Source organism: Kryptolebias marmoratus, linkage group LG10, assembly GCF_001649575.2.
Source record: "Kryptolebias marmoratus isolate JLee-2015 linkage group LG10, ASM164957v2, whole genome shotgun sequence".
NCBI lineage: Eukaryota > Metazoa > Chordata > Actinopteri > Cyprinodontiformes > Rivulidae > Kryptolebias > Kryptolebias marmoratus.
In genome coordinates this window covers 14,170,272-14,184,890 of record NC_051439.1, presented here as the reverse complement: position 1 = coordinate 14,184,890, position 14,619 = coordinate 14,170,272, and the positions used below count along the sequence as shown (strand labels likewise).

At 38.5% G+C, this 14,619-nt stretch overlaps 4 protein-coding genes across 4 annotated transcripts; all 4 read left to right on the top strand.

Moving 5' to 3' along the window:
- The first annotated feature begins 262 nt into the window (after positions 1 to 262).
- On the top strand, positions 263 to 4,024 carry LOC108234476 (leucine-rich repeat-containing protein 74A). Its single transcript, XM_017413695.3, has 13 exons — positions 263 to 501; positions 701 to 876; positions 971 to 1,078; positions 1,181 to 1,274; positions 1,372 to 1,421; positions 1,531 to 1,612; positions 1,726 to 1,811; positions 1,883 to 2,077; positions 2,148 to 2,243; positions 2,366 to 2,509; positions 2,598 to 2,702; positions 2,873 to 2,958; positions 3,203 to 4,024. The coding sequence occupies exons 1-13, from the start codon at positions 393 to 395 to the stop codon at positions 3,795 to 3,797; spliced, it is 1,926 nt and encodes a 641-aa protein (XP_017269184.1). The 5' UTR covers positions 263 to 392; the 3' UTR covers positions 3,798 to 4,024.
- A 120-nt stretch (positions 4,025 to 4,144) lies between these two features.
- si:ch211-173a9.7 (olfactomedin-4) lies at positions 4,145 to 6,091 on the top strand. The gene is made up of 5 exons (XM_017411950.2): positions 4,145 to 4,285; positions 4,382 to 4,537; positions 4,620 to 4,832; positions 4,917 to 5,064; positions 5,142 to 6,091. The coding sequence occupies exons 1-5, from the start codon at positions 4,232 to 4,234 to the stop codon at positions 5,972 to 5,974; spliced, it is 1,404 nt and encodes a 467-aa protein (XP_017267439.1). The 5' UTR covers positions 4,145 to 4,231; the 3' UTR covers positions 5,975 to 6,091.
- A 2,315-nt stretch (positions 6,092 to 8,406) lies between these two features.
- On the top strand, positions 8,407 to 10,443 carry LOC108233481 (olfactomedin-4). The gene is made up of 5 exons (XM_017412005.2): positions 8,407 to 8,485; positions 8,570 to 8,737; positions 8,825 to 9,037; positions 9,277 to 9,418; positions 9,503 to 10,443. Exons 1-5 carry the CDS (start codon positions 8,429 to 8,431, stop codon positions 10,297 to 10,299), a joined length of 1,377 nt encoding a protein of 458 aa, XP_017267494.1. The 5' UTR covers positions 8,407 to 8,428; the 3' UTR covers positions 10,300 to 10,443.
- A 1,342-nt stretch (positions 10,444 to 11,785) lies between these two features.
- On the top strand, positions 11,786 to 14,460 carry LOC108234342 (olfactomedin-4-like). The gene is made up of 5 exons (XM_017413466.3): positions 11,786 to 11,887; positions 11,973 to 12,137; positions 12,491 to 12,703; positions 12,782 to 12,923; positions 13,003 to 14,460. The coding sequence occupies exons 1-5, from the start codon at positions 11,831 to 11,833 to the stop codon at positions 13,794 to 13,796; spliced, it is 1,371 nt and encodes a 456-aa protein (XP_017268955.1). The 5' UTR covers positions 11,786 to 11,830; the 3' UTR covers positions 13,797 to 14,460.
- The last annotated feature ends 159 nt before the right edge of the window (positions 14,461 to 14,619 follow it).

The window sequence follows — 14,619 nt, the reverse complement described above, 5'->3', positions numbered from 1 at the left end:
TTTGTACAATATTATGCAAAACAAATACTTTATTTATTGCAGGATTTGTTGTCCTTACAGTTTCAGAATCAGAAAACTATAATGTTTGCACATACTAGAAATTTTTCCTGGTTGCTAAAGACTCCAGTACACAAAGTAATAAATGGAAAGCTAGCAGATAAAGTTTGTTTGGATGATAACCACACGGATGCATAAATTTTTAATATCACTCTACATGACGCCTAACCTGAGGGATAGAATTTCCTGCAGCACACCACAAGCCTGTACCATTACACAGTACCAGTCCTTACAGGCTCTGGTAAATGGAGAAACAAACCAAAATCTTCACAGATTTCTTTATTTCTTGTAAATTAATGCAATTAAGAGGGTATAATTTTTGACAAAAAGTTGCAATGTCAATACTGTCTTTGGAGGAACTCAGCTTGAAAGATGATAACTGTTCATCACCAACTCGGTCGCAAGACTCAGACAACGAGTCTGATCAAGACTTGGAGTTTGATGGTAAGTCAAAAATTATTTGTTGAATTCTTGAGGCATTTCACTACTCTTACTGTTAGGAAGCAATACACTTACAGTAAAAACAGCTTAATCATTTATCCTCAGCTAAAACAAACAAATAAAAGTGTAATTAAATGGCTTTTTTGCTGCAAAATGGAGTTGTATGCATGGGTTTTCACATAAGTCTGATTATTTTATACAGACTACATCAAGGTCAACAAAGAAATGTCTGTAGCTGAAGTGTACATACAGGCCTGCAAGCTGGTGGGTGTGGTTCCTGTTTCTTATTTTATTCGAAACCTCGGCTCTCCAAATATGAAGCTCACCCATCATGGGTTAGGATCTTTAGGCTGTAAGGCACTTGCAATAGCTTTAGTGGTAAGTTCATGTATGTCTGTCACTGAGTAAGACGTTTCTAATAGATGAATTTGACAGTCTGATGATATATTTGTTTGTTTATTTGTGTTGTTAGTCTGATATGCACATCAGTAATCTAGAACTAGCAGATAACCACATTCAAGCTGAAGGAGTCAAATATCTGCTGGAGCTGTTGAGGGCTAATTTTACCATTCAGCACCTGGTGCGTAGGAACTGCCAACTAACCACTACAGAGCACAAGAGTCCTTGAAGATCATAATTTGAGCAAGCATCAACTTGCTTATTTTTTCTCTCTTTTTTTCAGAATTTATCCAACAACCATTTAAAGTCTGAAGGAGCTGAGCATGTGGCTAAGATGTTACTGGACAACATTTCACTAAAATCTATAAAACTTTCCGGTAATGTTCAAAATAACCATATTAATGTGAGTTAAATGAAAGTGTTTCACATGTTTAGACACACAAGTATTGTTTTACTGTTGTTCTTTTTTTACAGGAAATGGATTCACAGACGATGATGCAAAACATTTTGCAGATTCATTGTCAGTAAGTTAATAATATCGTATAATAAAATTATATAATGTCACGTACTTTTATTTTATGAGTTCTTTCTTTGCAAATGGCGATCGTCTCGTTCTTTAAATTTTGCTCATAGGCCAATTCCAGGATCAAAGAACTTGATCTGAGCCATAATGAGTTTTGTGGAAGAGGAGGGGAGCATTTGGGACAACTGCTGGGTATATGTTGAAATTCACTAGTCTTTATAATATAAATAGATGTACACACAGTGAGGTTACACCACATTTATTTTATTTTAGTACTTTTTAATTTATTCTTCAAATATCTACAGCAAACAACGAAGGCCTAGAGGTGCTCGACCTCAGCTGGAACCATCTGAGAATGAAAGGGGCTGTGGCTTTTAGTGCTGGGTTAAAGGTATGGCTGTATAACAAAACCCATTTAATTACTGGTTTAGCGAGTCATCCCACCACAGTATCCGTGTTTAGGTGAACACAATGGTAAAACACCTTGATTTATCGTGGAACGGTTTCGGGAATGAGGGAGCCTTGGCCATGGGTGAAGCCCTGAAATTCAACAACACTCTGGTGCGCCTCAACCTCAACAACAACTGCATCACCAACGAGGGGGTCACCATGCTGTGCAGGGGTCTCGAATACAATGACACACTCCGAGTCCTCCTGGTGGGTAAAATATCATGAAAATGGTTTCAGATATATTGCAAAATGACATTTTATTTCTTTATCCCAGTAGCTGGCTTATAACTCTTTAACAGTAGAGGGTGCTCTGGCCCTCATCAATGTGGTTAAGAACACACCTAAAACTGCTCTGGAGGAGATCAACATATGTGTGAGTGTAAACTCCAGTACAGTTATAGCCATTAAAAACAGCATGCATACTTTTGTATTTACTACTTGAATCAGTTTTTATGTTCTTTATTCTGTGCATTTTCTCTTGTTTTATTTGAACAGAATGTGTTGGTAAATGAGAACTTTGTGAATCTTTTGGAGATTACATATCAGGAGCACCCTGGTCTGGATGTACAGTATGGAGGGGTGGGAGGTTTTATTGCTAAGAAGCCACCAAAACGAGTTGATCCAATGAAAGTTATTCAGGTTTGCACTGTAAAATGATTTTTAGTTTCTTTAAAACTGACCTCTGATGAATGTATTGCTATAATGATTTCTCATTATGTTTCTTAAGGATTATCTTGATAGCCGCAAACTGCGCCTGTGGGATTTCTTTCGGAATATTGACAAAGACGGCACCATGCGAGTCCCTGTCGCTGACTTCAGGAAAGCAGTTCAGGTTTCCAAACAAACTGATATAATGACCTGTCCTCAGTTTTGCAGGAAACCTACCTAAACTGATCATTTTTAGTGACAAAATGTGATGCAATTGTCTCCATAAAAGACCATATAGAAAGAAGAGTTTTGAAACTAAATTTTTGGTCTTCTGTTTGTATATAAAACTGTTAGCAATCAACCATTCCTTTGAGTCGGTACCAGATTGAGGAGCTGATTCAGAGACTTGATCGTGACAGGACAGGAATAGTGGACTACAGGTGAGCATTTCCCTCACTGTATGATTATATACACAGATGTATCTTCTAAATGGATTTATTGTTGGCTTGTACAGGATGACGATGTTTTCACAATCATTAGTTTTACAAGTGTTTGAAGACAAAGTGTGCTTTAGTTATCAGCTGGGAATTAGCACAGCCCTTAATATTGATGATCATTAGCAGATATGTGCTGTAGTAAAGGCTCCGTAAAGAACCTGAAGTGTGATCTGATGTTTGTTTTCAGGGGACTGGCAGATACGAGAAAGCAAATGATGAGAGATCACCGACGGCAGCTCAAGAAAGTCGAGTCTCGTCAGAGGAAAGAGAAGCAGAAAAGTGATCGCATACTTAAAACCTTCCAGAGCGCTGTGGAGGCAGTCACGCCTCGCAGCTCCATCATCATATCCCCCGGAGGGGCCAAAGAAGAGTCGAGTGGGCCTCAGCCTTTTTCTGCCACCCCTCTCAGCTCTTGGCACCACATCGTTATGTCAAACAGCAGTCGTTACTCTGACACTAACCTAAGCAGTGAGCACGTCCATCTGCCGATGTTGGGGGGCACCTCGCCTTACCGTCCCACCAGTTCCCCGGCGATGCGGTCCTACTCCCAACCTAATTTGCTGGCTGATTCCCTTCACTCTGCACCAGGCAAGGGTGTTCGCTCTGATCCAGAGATGGACCACAGCGAGCTGAGCCCTACTGCTAACAGCCTGACCAGGTCGAGGCCTGCTATTCATACTGAGCTGCCAGGGGGCAAAGTCAAACCCAGGAAAGTAAAGAAAAGAAAACCAAAGAAACATGCGGAGAAAGTTTCAAAAAATCCTAAAAAATCTGTCAAGTAATGTTAACTGTATGAGTTACTTGACTCTTGTTTTTGTCTGCTTGTTGTTGTTTTGCATAATAATAAAAAAATAATAGTTTCTTATTCACTTTGCTTCTAGTCTAAAAACAATTATACATTAAGTTGTTTCTTTGTCAGTCAGTGTGTATTGTACTTTACAACAGTATGGGATGAGTCAGCAAAAGGGGTGCAAGACTTACAACACTTTGGAACGTCCACCTGGAAAACCCACACCCAGGGATAATTTTTTCTGCAAACATTTGAGTATTTAATTTCTGATGGCTAGAGATAATGGTAGGCGTGTAACCTGACATGTCTCTTATTCAACAATGCTGGGAATAAGGGCAGATGCTGCAATGATCAGTAGGTTGAGGCAGGCTATATAAGTTGCTGAGATCCATCCATCCTCATCATAAGAACTCAGACTGCAGCAAAATGATCCAGACTCTGGTTCTTTCAGCATTGCTGAGCTCTGCAATGGCCGCAGGGGTAGGCATGGCAAGATTTAATTTGCATCTTTTTTCTTCAGTATTAATCTCACATCAGTTATGAACTGATTTTTGTTTACATTATTCTTATTTTCAGGTGGGCCTGTGGCGTTCAGGGAATGAGACAGGAGGTGGGGACAGGTGTACCTGCGATGCTTTTCTGCCCAGTGCAACTTTTCCCGTTGGAGAGTTGGTAGAGTTAGAACAAACAGCTGTGGAGATCTCACACAAACTGCAGCTGGAGATGGGCAAGGTGCTAATTTATGTTAATAACACGTGTGACTCATAATAATATATATGTGACAGACAAATTAAAAATGTCTTTTTTTTTTCAGATGGAGGAATATGAAACCAAGCTGACAGAATATTCAGAAAAGATTGTAAAGCTGGCAGTGGAAATTGAATTAATGGAGAAGAATACTGATGATTACAATGATGCTGATTTTGAAGAGGTGAAAGTGGAGATTAAACAAGTAGAGGCCCTAGTAAAAGACCTACTGGTCTCCATCAATGGCTCCACTACTGTCTTCAGTTCGTTGCATGCACAGGTACGTCTGATGTTATAGCCTGAATAAATGTAGCTACAACATATGCCATGGTTAAATCTTGAAAAAACATGTACCGTTTTTCAGATCACAGTCATGGTGGCAACCCTGAATAGATTAGAAAAGACCTACGACAAGAATTTGGTTCTTGTGACTCGCAGAGAATACATAAAGTTGCAGCTGCAGCTTGAGGAGTGTGAGAGACGCCACCAGGAGCTTTTCTATCCTAACATTGGTAAGATCATTTAGACTATCATGTGAGCTGAAAGCCGTTATTGCACTCATATATTTAATTATCCCCTCTCTTCGCAGGCTCTTGTGCACACAATGGTATCATTAAGGTCAGCAAGCCCATTGTAAGCCAGTTGAATGCCCATCTAAGCGCTGGCTACAAATATGGAGGCTGGGGCAAAGACTCAAAACCTCTTCCCGACAGAGAGTCTATGTACTGGTACTCTGGGTATTCTAGTGGTTCCATTGTTGATGTTAGGTTCTACACTAACTATAAGAACCTTATTTTGAGAAACCACTTTGAGCATCACAGCTTACACAGCAGCTGGTATGGTACAGGGAACAACTTTATCATCCGTGACAATAGCTTGTATTATCAGATAAACAGCCCATTTGGATTGGCCAAACTGAATTTCACCACCATGAAATATGAGTCTAGGGTAATTGCCAGGGCCAGCAATAAGTTCTCCTACTCTACCTACCCCAATCAAAACTTTGACTTTTCTGCAGATGAAACAGGCCTGTGGGTGACCTATGCTACAGAGGAGGCCAGCGGTCGGATGGTCATTGCTAAAATAAATGAGGCCTCTTTTGGGGTGGAGGAGGAGTGGCAGACAAGTGTTTATAAGCCGGGCGTCAGCAATGCCTTCATGGTTTGTGGCGTATTTTATGCAGTCAGAACAGTTGATACCCTCACTGAAGAGATATTTTACAAGTATGACACCAAAACCAAACAAGAGAGCTACATTAGTGTTGTCTTTGAGAGGTTTCAGGAAAGATATTCCAACCTGGACTACAATCCCAAAGACCAGAAGCTCTACATGTACAACGATGGCTACTATGTGATGTACCATCTCTGGTTCAATCACACAGTGAAAGCCACTGTGGAACCACCAACTTTCCTTGTTACCTAAAACCTTTTATGTCATTTAGAAAATAAAAAAAGCAACTATTGTCTTTTACTTTCTTCTCTGGAGAGTGTCACATCTTATTCTCTTAAATATTAATAAAAGATTTTAAGCATTCAAAAAGTGTTTATCTTGTGCTTATTCAAAACCTCATGGAAAGTTTTTTTTCTATTGATTCAAGATGTTTTTAAGATGCATATTACATTTTCCAAATGAAAGAGAAACAGTAGAAATGACTTTTATTTATATTCTAGTGGAATAATAATCTTTTAAACTGTATTTACTTAAGAAAAAATGAAAAGCTCTTCCTAAACAAAACTATGCAAAAAGTTTTAATCATTTCCTCTTTAAAGAAAAATATTTAGACATATTTTAGACAGATTTTAAGTGTTAAATGACAACTAACTCAGTGGTTTTTTTTTTTGCTTAAATTTGTAGTTGAACAAGTTCATGGGAGCTCATGAAGCACACATTAAAATGGCTTTGGGAAACATTACACACAAAAAAATAAAACTGGGAAAATGTGGATATTCTTTACCTTTAGATGACAAGAAAAAATACTTTCTCTTAAAAAGACAATGTTAGCTGTCTGCATAAAGCATGGAGCTTCTTCAGGTCTCATTAGACCAAATGAAGGAATGAAACATACTTTAACTCATTTAAAAAACATTTGCCATTTGTGTTTTTGAACATAGTTTTAGAATCTGGTAATGCCCAACATTTAATTCAAGCATAAATTAGTGCCTTCTTGCACAGAAGTCATTGTAGATAGTTCAGAATAGAAGCAGGAAACTTGTTTGTCTCGTTTATTTTTTCAGTAAATTATTACACTAAGCTTGGAAGCACAAGACAAGAGACAAACACACTTATTGCACTGAATGCAATGAGTATAACCTCATCCCTGGGCTTTTCTTTTAGACTTTCACATTCAAGCCATTCTCAAATTTGTTATGTAAAAGCTCCTTACTTGTAAAACTAAACTAAACAAGGCTCTTTGTATTAAATATGTATTAAAAATGCTGTATTCTTAGCTTTATTCACTGTACTGTGCTGTCCTTTTCCAGGTGTAAGACTGGAAAATGGTTGGATTGAACTGGATATAGAGCTAGTAGAAGATATATGACTCAAATTATTTTCAGACTCATCAAACTGTTTAATTAACTCTTTCCCCCCTTAATGTTTATCTAGCATTTATCATTTGTCTCCCAATTTTAACCAAGGAGGTTATATTTTCAGCAGCTTTTCTTTGTTTTCTTGTCCGTATGTCTGTGCACAAGATTACTGAAAAAGTTACAGATTTTCATGATATTTTTATGAAAGATCAAACATGGTACAAGGAACAAATGATTAAATTTTGGTGGTGATCTGGTCAAATGTCAAGGTCAAAGGTCAAGGTCAGAGGTGATCTGTGCTCTAACCGTGTAACGTAGGAATGTCAAACTGCATAGCTGGACACTTCATGGGTCACGGATGATGCCTATGGTCAAAGTAGCTCCTTTGGTAAAACCTTCTCTTTGCTCCAGCAGGTGACCCCTTTGTTACCTCCGCCAAGGAGGTTCTGTTTTCGGTCATGTTTGTTTGTCTGTCAGTGAGCAAGATTATATAAAAACTAATAATGAACACATTTGGATGAAACTTTCAGGAAATGTTGGGGTTGTCACAGAAAAGACGACAGTTGATTAAATTTTGATGGTGATCTTGATCATGAACTGGATCGCACTATTTTATGAATCGCGCTGTTGTCTTGCCGGAGGTTTGCGCTCTCTGACTGCTTCTAGTTTAGAGATGTTTTTCAGTTCATCTTTTACATGTGTAATATATTGGAGGGCTCATCAGTGAATTTATGCAGCAACCACCAACAAATGTCTCTGAACAAGCTTTTACTCAAATAACAGTGAAGGTTTACATGAAGCCATTAAAATCATTATTGATCCTAAACCCTCCTTTTCTTTTCATATGTATAGCTAGGTTATAAAGCTGCTCATCAATAGTTACTGTCTTAGAGAATTGGTCATTGCTCACTTGTTCCTTAAGATATCTTACTTTTCAGCCATAATATTCAAAAGAACAACCAAAGTGACATATATAAAATTATGCAATGCCAAATCCAACAATATAGTTTAAAATACAGTAAAAGTTACAGCTTAAAACACAAGCTGATGAAGTTGAAATATGGCTAATATTTATGACAAACCATAAACAGGGCTGAGGTCACTACACATGATAATTTTCTCATCTTTATCCGGTGTTCAGATCAATTTTGACACCCTAGCGCCGTCTATTCACTGTATTATGTGCAAACAAAGACAAACCACGTCTCCAGTGGCATGAGAACGAGCAGCTGACACTGACAATAACCATGGGAGGACAAAAGGTGTTGACAATGATCTGATAAGAGCAGATGTTTAAAAACTCCAGCAAATCTCCCGAAGAGCCATTCGAGAGTTTTGCTGAGACACAATGCTGCCAGTTCTGCTTCTGCTCCTGCCAGCCCTCGGCCCTGCTTTAGCCTGGATCGTAAGTGACTCGCATTTTGTGTGATATTATCCGTTCAGATTTGTTTTTCATTCAACTAAACTGTGGATTTGAAATTAATTGTAGCCAGTGCAAGATTGGGAATCTGGAAATGTGACAGCATCAGTGGGTTCGTCGGGTCAGTGTGTTTGCCATGTGTTTCTTCCTGACACCACCTTCCCAGCCAACAGGGTCGAACACATGCAAGAAGTCAGCAAGAATCTGCTCCTGGAAGTGGAGATCCAGAAGAAGAAGGTGCAATAGGACTGACCACTTGCATAAGATTTAAAAATACAAAAGATCTTAATATTGTATCCCCTGTTTATTTATTTACTCTTTCAGATAGTGAGCTATGAAGGCAAGCTTGTAATATATCTTCAGGAACTGAAAGATCTGTCCATAAGAGTGTCTATAATGCAAACCAGCGGTGAAGATTACATCAAGCTGGACTTTGAGCTGCTCAGGATTGAGCTCAGAGAGTTTGAAGCTCTGGTGTCTCAGCTCAAAGACTCCCTCAACTCCTCCTCACCTCTGTTCGACAGTCTGTACACTGAGGTGAAAACACATTTCTTAAACCTACATGCAACCAACAAGATGTCTTTTGCTTGTTTATATTACATTAAATAAGGGAACACATTTATCCGAAGTGGGTTAAAGGTTAAGAACATATTTTGGGCATTGAATGGCTTAGTTTCTTAAGACTGAAAGAAAACAACTTTCTTCCAAACAACATGACAAAGAGAGTTTTGTCATGAAATTTCTTTTGTATTTATTATGTTTTTGCTTCTGTGTAGATCCGTAACATGACCCACATTGTGAATCAACTGGAATCCTATGATAAGAGCAACCTGGAGGTGATCCGCGTTGAGTTTGCTAAGCTGCAGAAGAAACTGGAGGAGTGCCAGGCGGAGCAAGAAGTTATCAAGCCAGATATTGGTAAGATGGCTACCCAAGATGCTGAATGATAGTATGCAGCTTAATTGTGTCAGATTTTGCTCATGTCTTTTTGTTTCTTTTCAGGCAACTGCAATCACACAGGAATCTTAAGCATCGGCAAACCATTGGTGATCCAAGTGAATGCTCATTTGAGTCCAAGTTACCAGTACGGTGGCTGGGGCAAAGACTCCAAACCTGTACGCGGTTATGAGAACATGTACTTCTATGGTGCATATAGCAGTCCCTCAGCAGTGTATGACTTTTATGTGTACTCTAACTATGACGATCTGATTTTAAGAAAAGCTCTTAAACACCATGACATACCAAGTGGCTGGGAAGGCGCTGGCAACAATTACATCGTTCACAGTAACACCATCTACTACCAGCACAACTCACCTTTCAGTATGACCAAACTAAACCTGACCTCATCCAAATATGACTATAGAGTGATTTCAGCTGCCAGTCAAAGGTTCTCCTATGCTTACTCAGACTACCAGAACTTAGATTTCGCAGCTGATGAAAATGGCTTGTGGGTAATGTACGCCTCAGAGGAGAGCAAAGGTAAAATAGTCCTTGCTAAGATAGATGAAAAGTCTTTTGGGATTGAGGATCAATGGAATACTGCTGTGTTTAAACAGTCAGCTGGAAATGCTTTCATGGTCTGTGGAGTCATGTATGCCACCAGGTCAATAGATGTCAGCACGGAGGAAATCTTTTATGCGTTTGACACCAAAACCAAGCAAGAAAAAAACCTCAACATTCGCTTCCAGAAGTTCCAGGAGAAATACAGCAACCTGGACTACAATCCCTCTGATCAGAAGCTCTACATGTACAACAATGGCTACTATGTGTCCTATAATGTGAGATTTAACAAAGAATGATTCTTCCTTTTGTTTTGGATCTGCATATTGTGATTGATATGACTGATCTGCATTTGCTTTTAGTCATTACCTGCATGAAACTATGTTATATGTGCATAGTTTGTTTCTGCCTTTTCTTGAATAAAATCAAACTGAAGCATTGAATTAATGTGAGTGGTCAATATTGTGTGTGTGCAAGTAGGTGAAATAGTTAGAAATGTTCCAAATAAAGTATAATCACAAAAAAGCCATAACTGCTGCGCAGAACATGAAAAAAATAAATAAATATTTGATGACAGTAAATGTATTGAAATTAAAAGGCAACATTAAATATTAGATATTCTCTGTTGGAATGCAAGCAGAAGTGATAAAAGTATCAGTCTTGTGTTATAAGAGAACAAATGGAAAAGGAAAATACACATACTGTTAACATTTAATTTTAATAATTACAACAAAACAATCCTGCATGTTTCATTAATAAAAAATAAATGGCCAGGTTTTGTGGCAGAGAAGAGAAATATCTACCTTAAAGACCATTTTCTGATACAAGGTACAATCCTGTGTGTTCAACCACAGACTGTAATTGTTTTTTTCTAAAAATGTTACATACTTAATTTAACTGCAAAAAACACAATCACATTTTAAATGTGCAGAGATTCAGTGATAACATTTTTTGTTGTTGTTGGGTTTTTTTTGCTTTTAAGTGAAGAAATTATAAATGTCTGACAAACAGAGACTTTGCCAAGTCCTACAATTAACACATATCAGCAATTTGTTTAAAAGTCACATTTTTAACAACAATATTACCAAAGAAGGAAAGAATCTACTTAAAACATTAACAGCAGCTGCACGAAAAAATATGAAAACAGTACATACCCCGTTTAAAAGGGGTAGTTCACATCTTTTGAAGTGAGGTTTGGTAGAAAGATTATGAATTATTCAACCTTCCATATCTTACCTGTTGTAATTAGCTCTTTGAACAACCCCAGAATCAAATTCTTAACATTTAACCTGAGTGTGGCCAAGACAAAAGTGGTGGCGCCGTCTTTAAAAAACTCCCATCTCTAACATTTTTTAGCATTTCATAAACCTTTATGCTGTTGTCTCATTTGCAGTACACTGCTATTTACAAAAAAATGCAAAAACCAATAGAAGCAGTAGCTTTTGGTGCAGCCTGGGACAGTTCCTTCCAGCAGGAATAACTTTAATGTGAAAATTAAAGTGGTGTAAAAGTTTATTTAAGTAATGTTTCTATGGTTTGAATTTTCTGTTAATTTTTCCACTTCAAAAAATTGTATTACTTAATTTAATGTCATGCCACATGTAAAGAGTTTTGTAAGTCACTGGAAGCAGGGTCATAAATCATTAGCTTGTGGAGAACCACAGTAAACATGAAATGAACACCTGCGCTGATCTCAAGGATGCTAATAAAACTGTTATGACTCTCAGAGCTTGTCACATGCTTTCCCAGCTAATAAGATGATTGCACCATGGATAAGAGCAGTTAGCCATCATACGTCGATCAACCAGTCAGTCTACTGACACCGACACAATGCTCTTGACTGTTCTGCTGCTCTTTTCCGTGCTGAGACCTGCACAAGCTTGGCTTGTAAGTTTTGGATGTTTAGTGTCTCCTGTGAAACTGCATTTTGTGAATAAAATACAGGGGGTAAAATAGAAAACTCTGCTTTCAGCCACTGGAAGACTGGGAGTCGGGTAATGTGACCACATCTGGTGGAGGACTGGAATGTGTTTGCAGCGTGTTTCTGCCTGACACCAGCTTCCCTGCAGACCGAGTGCAACACATGCAGCAGTTTACTAATGACCTGAGGCTGGAGGTAGACATTCAGATGAATAAGGTAAGCACTTGTGTGTAGTTTGGAATTATGAACTAAACAGTGAAACGTAAAAATAGAAAAATTTAATAATTACAGAATGAACACTTTTTATATGATCCAGTGATATAAAATCTTTAATAAAATTTGCTCACAAATCAGGATTTTACTTTTGCATTTGCAAACATATTTGTCAGTTTATTCCAGTTATGTTCACTTTCCGCTGTTAAACTAGTCAAATTACAAAGTTTAAACTTACACTACATAAAATGCAGGGTTTTTAAAACGGCACTTTTCAATGTCAACAACACTATTTTTAGTTGTCTTGTTTTTGTAAGTGCATTTAGTGCTCAACAAAAACACAATTGTTCTTTCAGCTTGTGCACTATCAGAGCAAATTGGAAAGCCTCTTGGGAGAACTGAAAGAACTGACTCTTAGAGTGGCCATGATGGAAAATGAACCTGGTAGTTTCATCAAGCTGGACTTTGAGCTGCTCAGGATTGAGCTCAGGGAGTTTGAAGCTCTGGTGTCTCAGCTCAAAGACTCTCTCAACTCCTCCTCTCCCATGTTGGAGAGTCTGTACGAAGAGGTGACAACAGCTTTACACTTCATTATATCTGTGGTTTTGTTGATTCTGCACCAACTGCATGTGTTGTATTTATGTTAGATTCACAACATGACCCTTATCGTCAACCAACTGGAGACTTACGACAGAAGCAACTTGGAAGTGATCCGCATCGAGTTTGTTAAGCTGCAGAGGAAACTGGAGGAGTGCCAGGCGGAGCAAGAAATCATCAAGCCAGATATTGGTAAATTTATTTAGATTACAAGCAGGTTTTATGTTGAATCTGAGAGTCATACAAAAAGTTTCGTCTTTTTTTTCTGCAGGCAACTGTAACCACACAGGACTTATGAGTGTCAGCAAGCCAGTAGTGATCCAAATAAATGCTCATTTGAACCCAAGTTTTCGTTATGGGGGCTGGGGGAAAGACTCCAAACCAGTTCGAGGCTTTGAATCAATGCACTGGTATGGTGGGTACAGCACTCCCTCCGTGTACGAGTTCTACTTGTATTCTAATTATGATAAACTCGTTCAGAGGTCCTCCTTCACACACCATGGTCTACCACAAGGGTATGAAGGGACTGGTAATAACTACATAATTCACGGTAACACTGTTTATTACCAGGCTGACAAACCATTCAGAATGTCCAAACTAAATCTGACCTCTGCCGTTTTTAGTCACAGACAAATCACAAAGGCAAGTGAAAGTTTCAGTTACTTTTATTCACCAAAGCAGTACCTGGACTTCTCTGCAGACGAGAAAGGCTTGTGGGTAATGTATACCCCAGAAGAAACCAAAGGTAAACTAGTGATTGCTAAAATAGACGAGAAATCATTTGGTATTGAGGACGAGTGGAAAACGAATGCGTTCAAGCCTCAGGCAGGGAATGCTTTTATGGTATGTGGAGTCATGTACGCCACCCGGCCTGGAGACGTGAAGACTGAGGAGATCTATTACTCATATAACACTGAGACTGGAGAGGAGAAATACATGAGCATTCCTCTCCAGAAATTTCAGGAAGAATTTGTCAACCTGCATTACAATCCCACTGATCAGAGGCTCTACATGTACAGCGGTGGCTACTATGTGTCTTATCGAGTGAGATTTAACTATAAGTAACGCTTCTTGCTATTAATCTGTTGTATTGTGACTGATACAATGACTTTCTTTAACCTTTCTATGTCTATAGGACTATGCTGTTGTTGGGAATAAAATCAAAATTAAGCATTCAAATCAGTGTCCTCTTGCTTTTAATTAATGCAAATCGCACATATTTAAGGCAAAAGGAGAAATAAAACATTTGCATACAACCAGTGAGAGAATGAAGAACCCTAACCTTGTACAAACTAATTCCCAAAAATCTGGGACATAATACAAAGGTATTTTCTTGAATAAAATCAAACTAAAACATTTCAGTCAGTGTTCTGTTTTGCTTATATTCAATCAAAAAGTTTATAAATGACATATTTTTGTCTAAATGAAAATACAAGGAAAAGGCACACAACCAATGAGAACATTAGGACCCCCCTCCTTTTGTATTTTTGGACAAGGATGCAGGATCAGATCTCAGAGTCCTGCTGGAGTGTCTACCCCCCCCCCCTTCTGTAAACCTGCCCTCCCTTGGGTGTGAGTGTGGTGGGGGACACTCTCTTTTGTGCTGTAGCTGGAGCCTGGCTCCATCTGGTACTGAGCACCAAGAGTGATTATCTGTTCTGGGCCAGCTGAGCCTTTCATTCAAAGGGCCCAGAACACATTTAATAAATACTGTAACTATTATATACAAGTGAGTAATCCTTCATGAGAATAATAAACATGGAAACCCATTTAAAAAAAAAAAAAAAAACAGAGACAGAATGTCCTTCATTCAGTGCATTTAAAGCAGCACTGTCTCTTTAAATCTTCCAGCGTCTGTCATGAGAAGAAGGGGGGAGGAAGTGAGTGC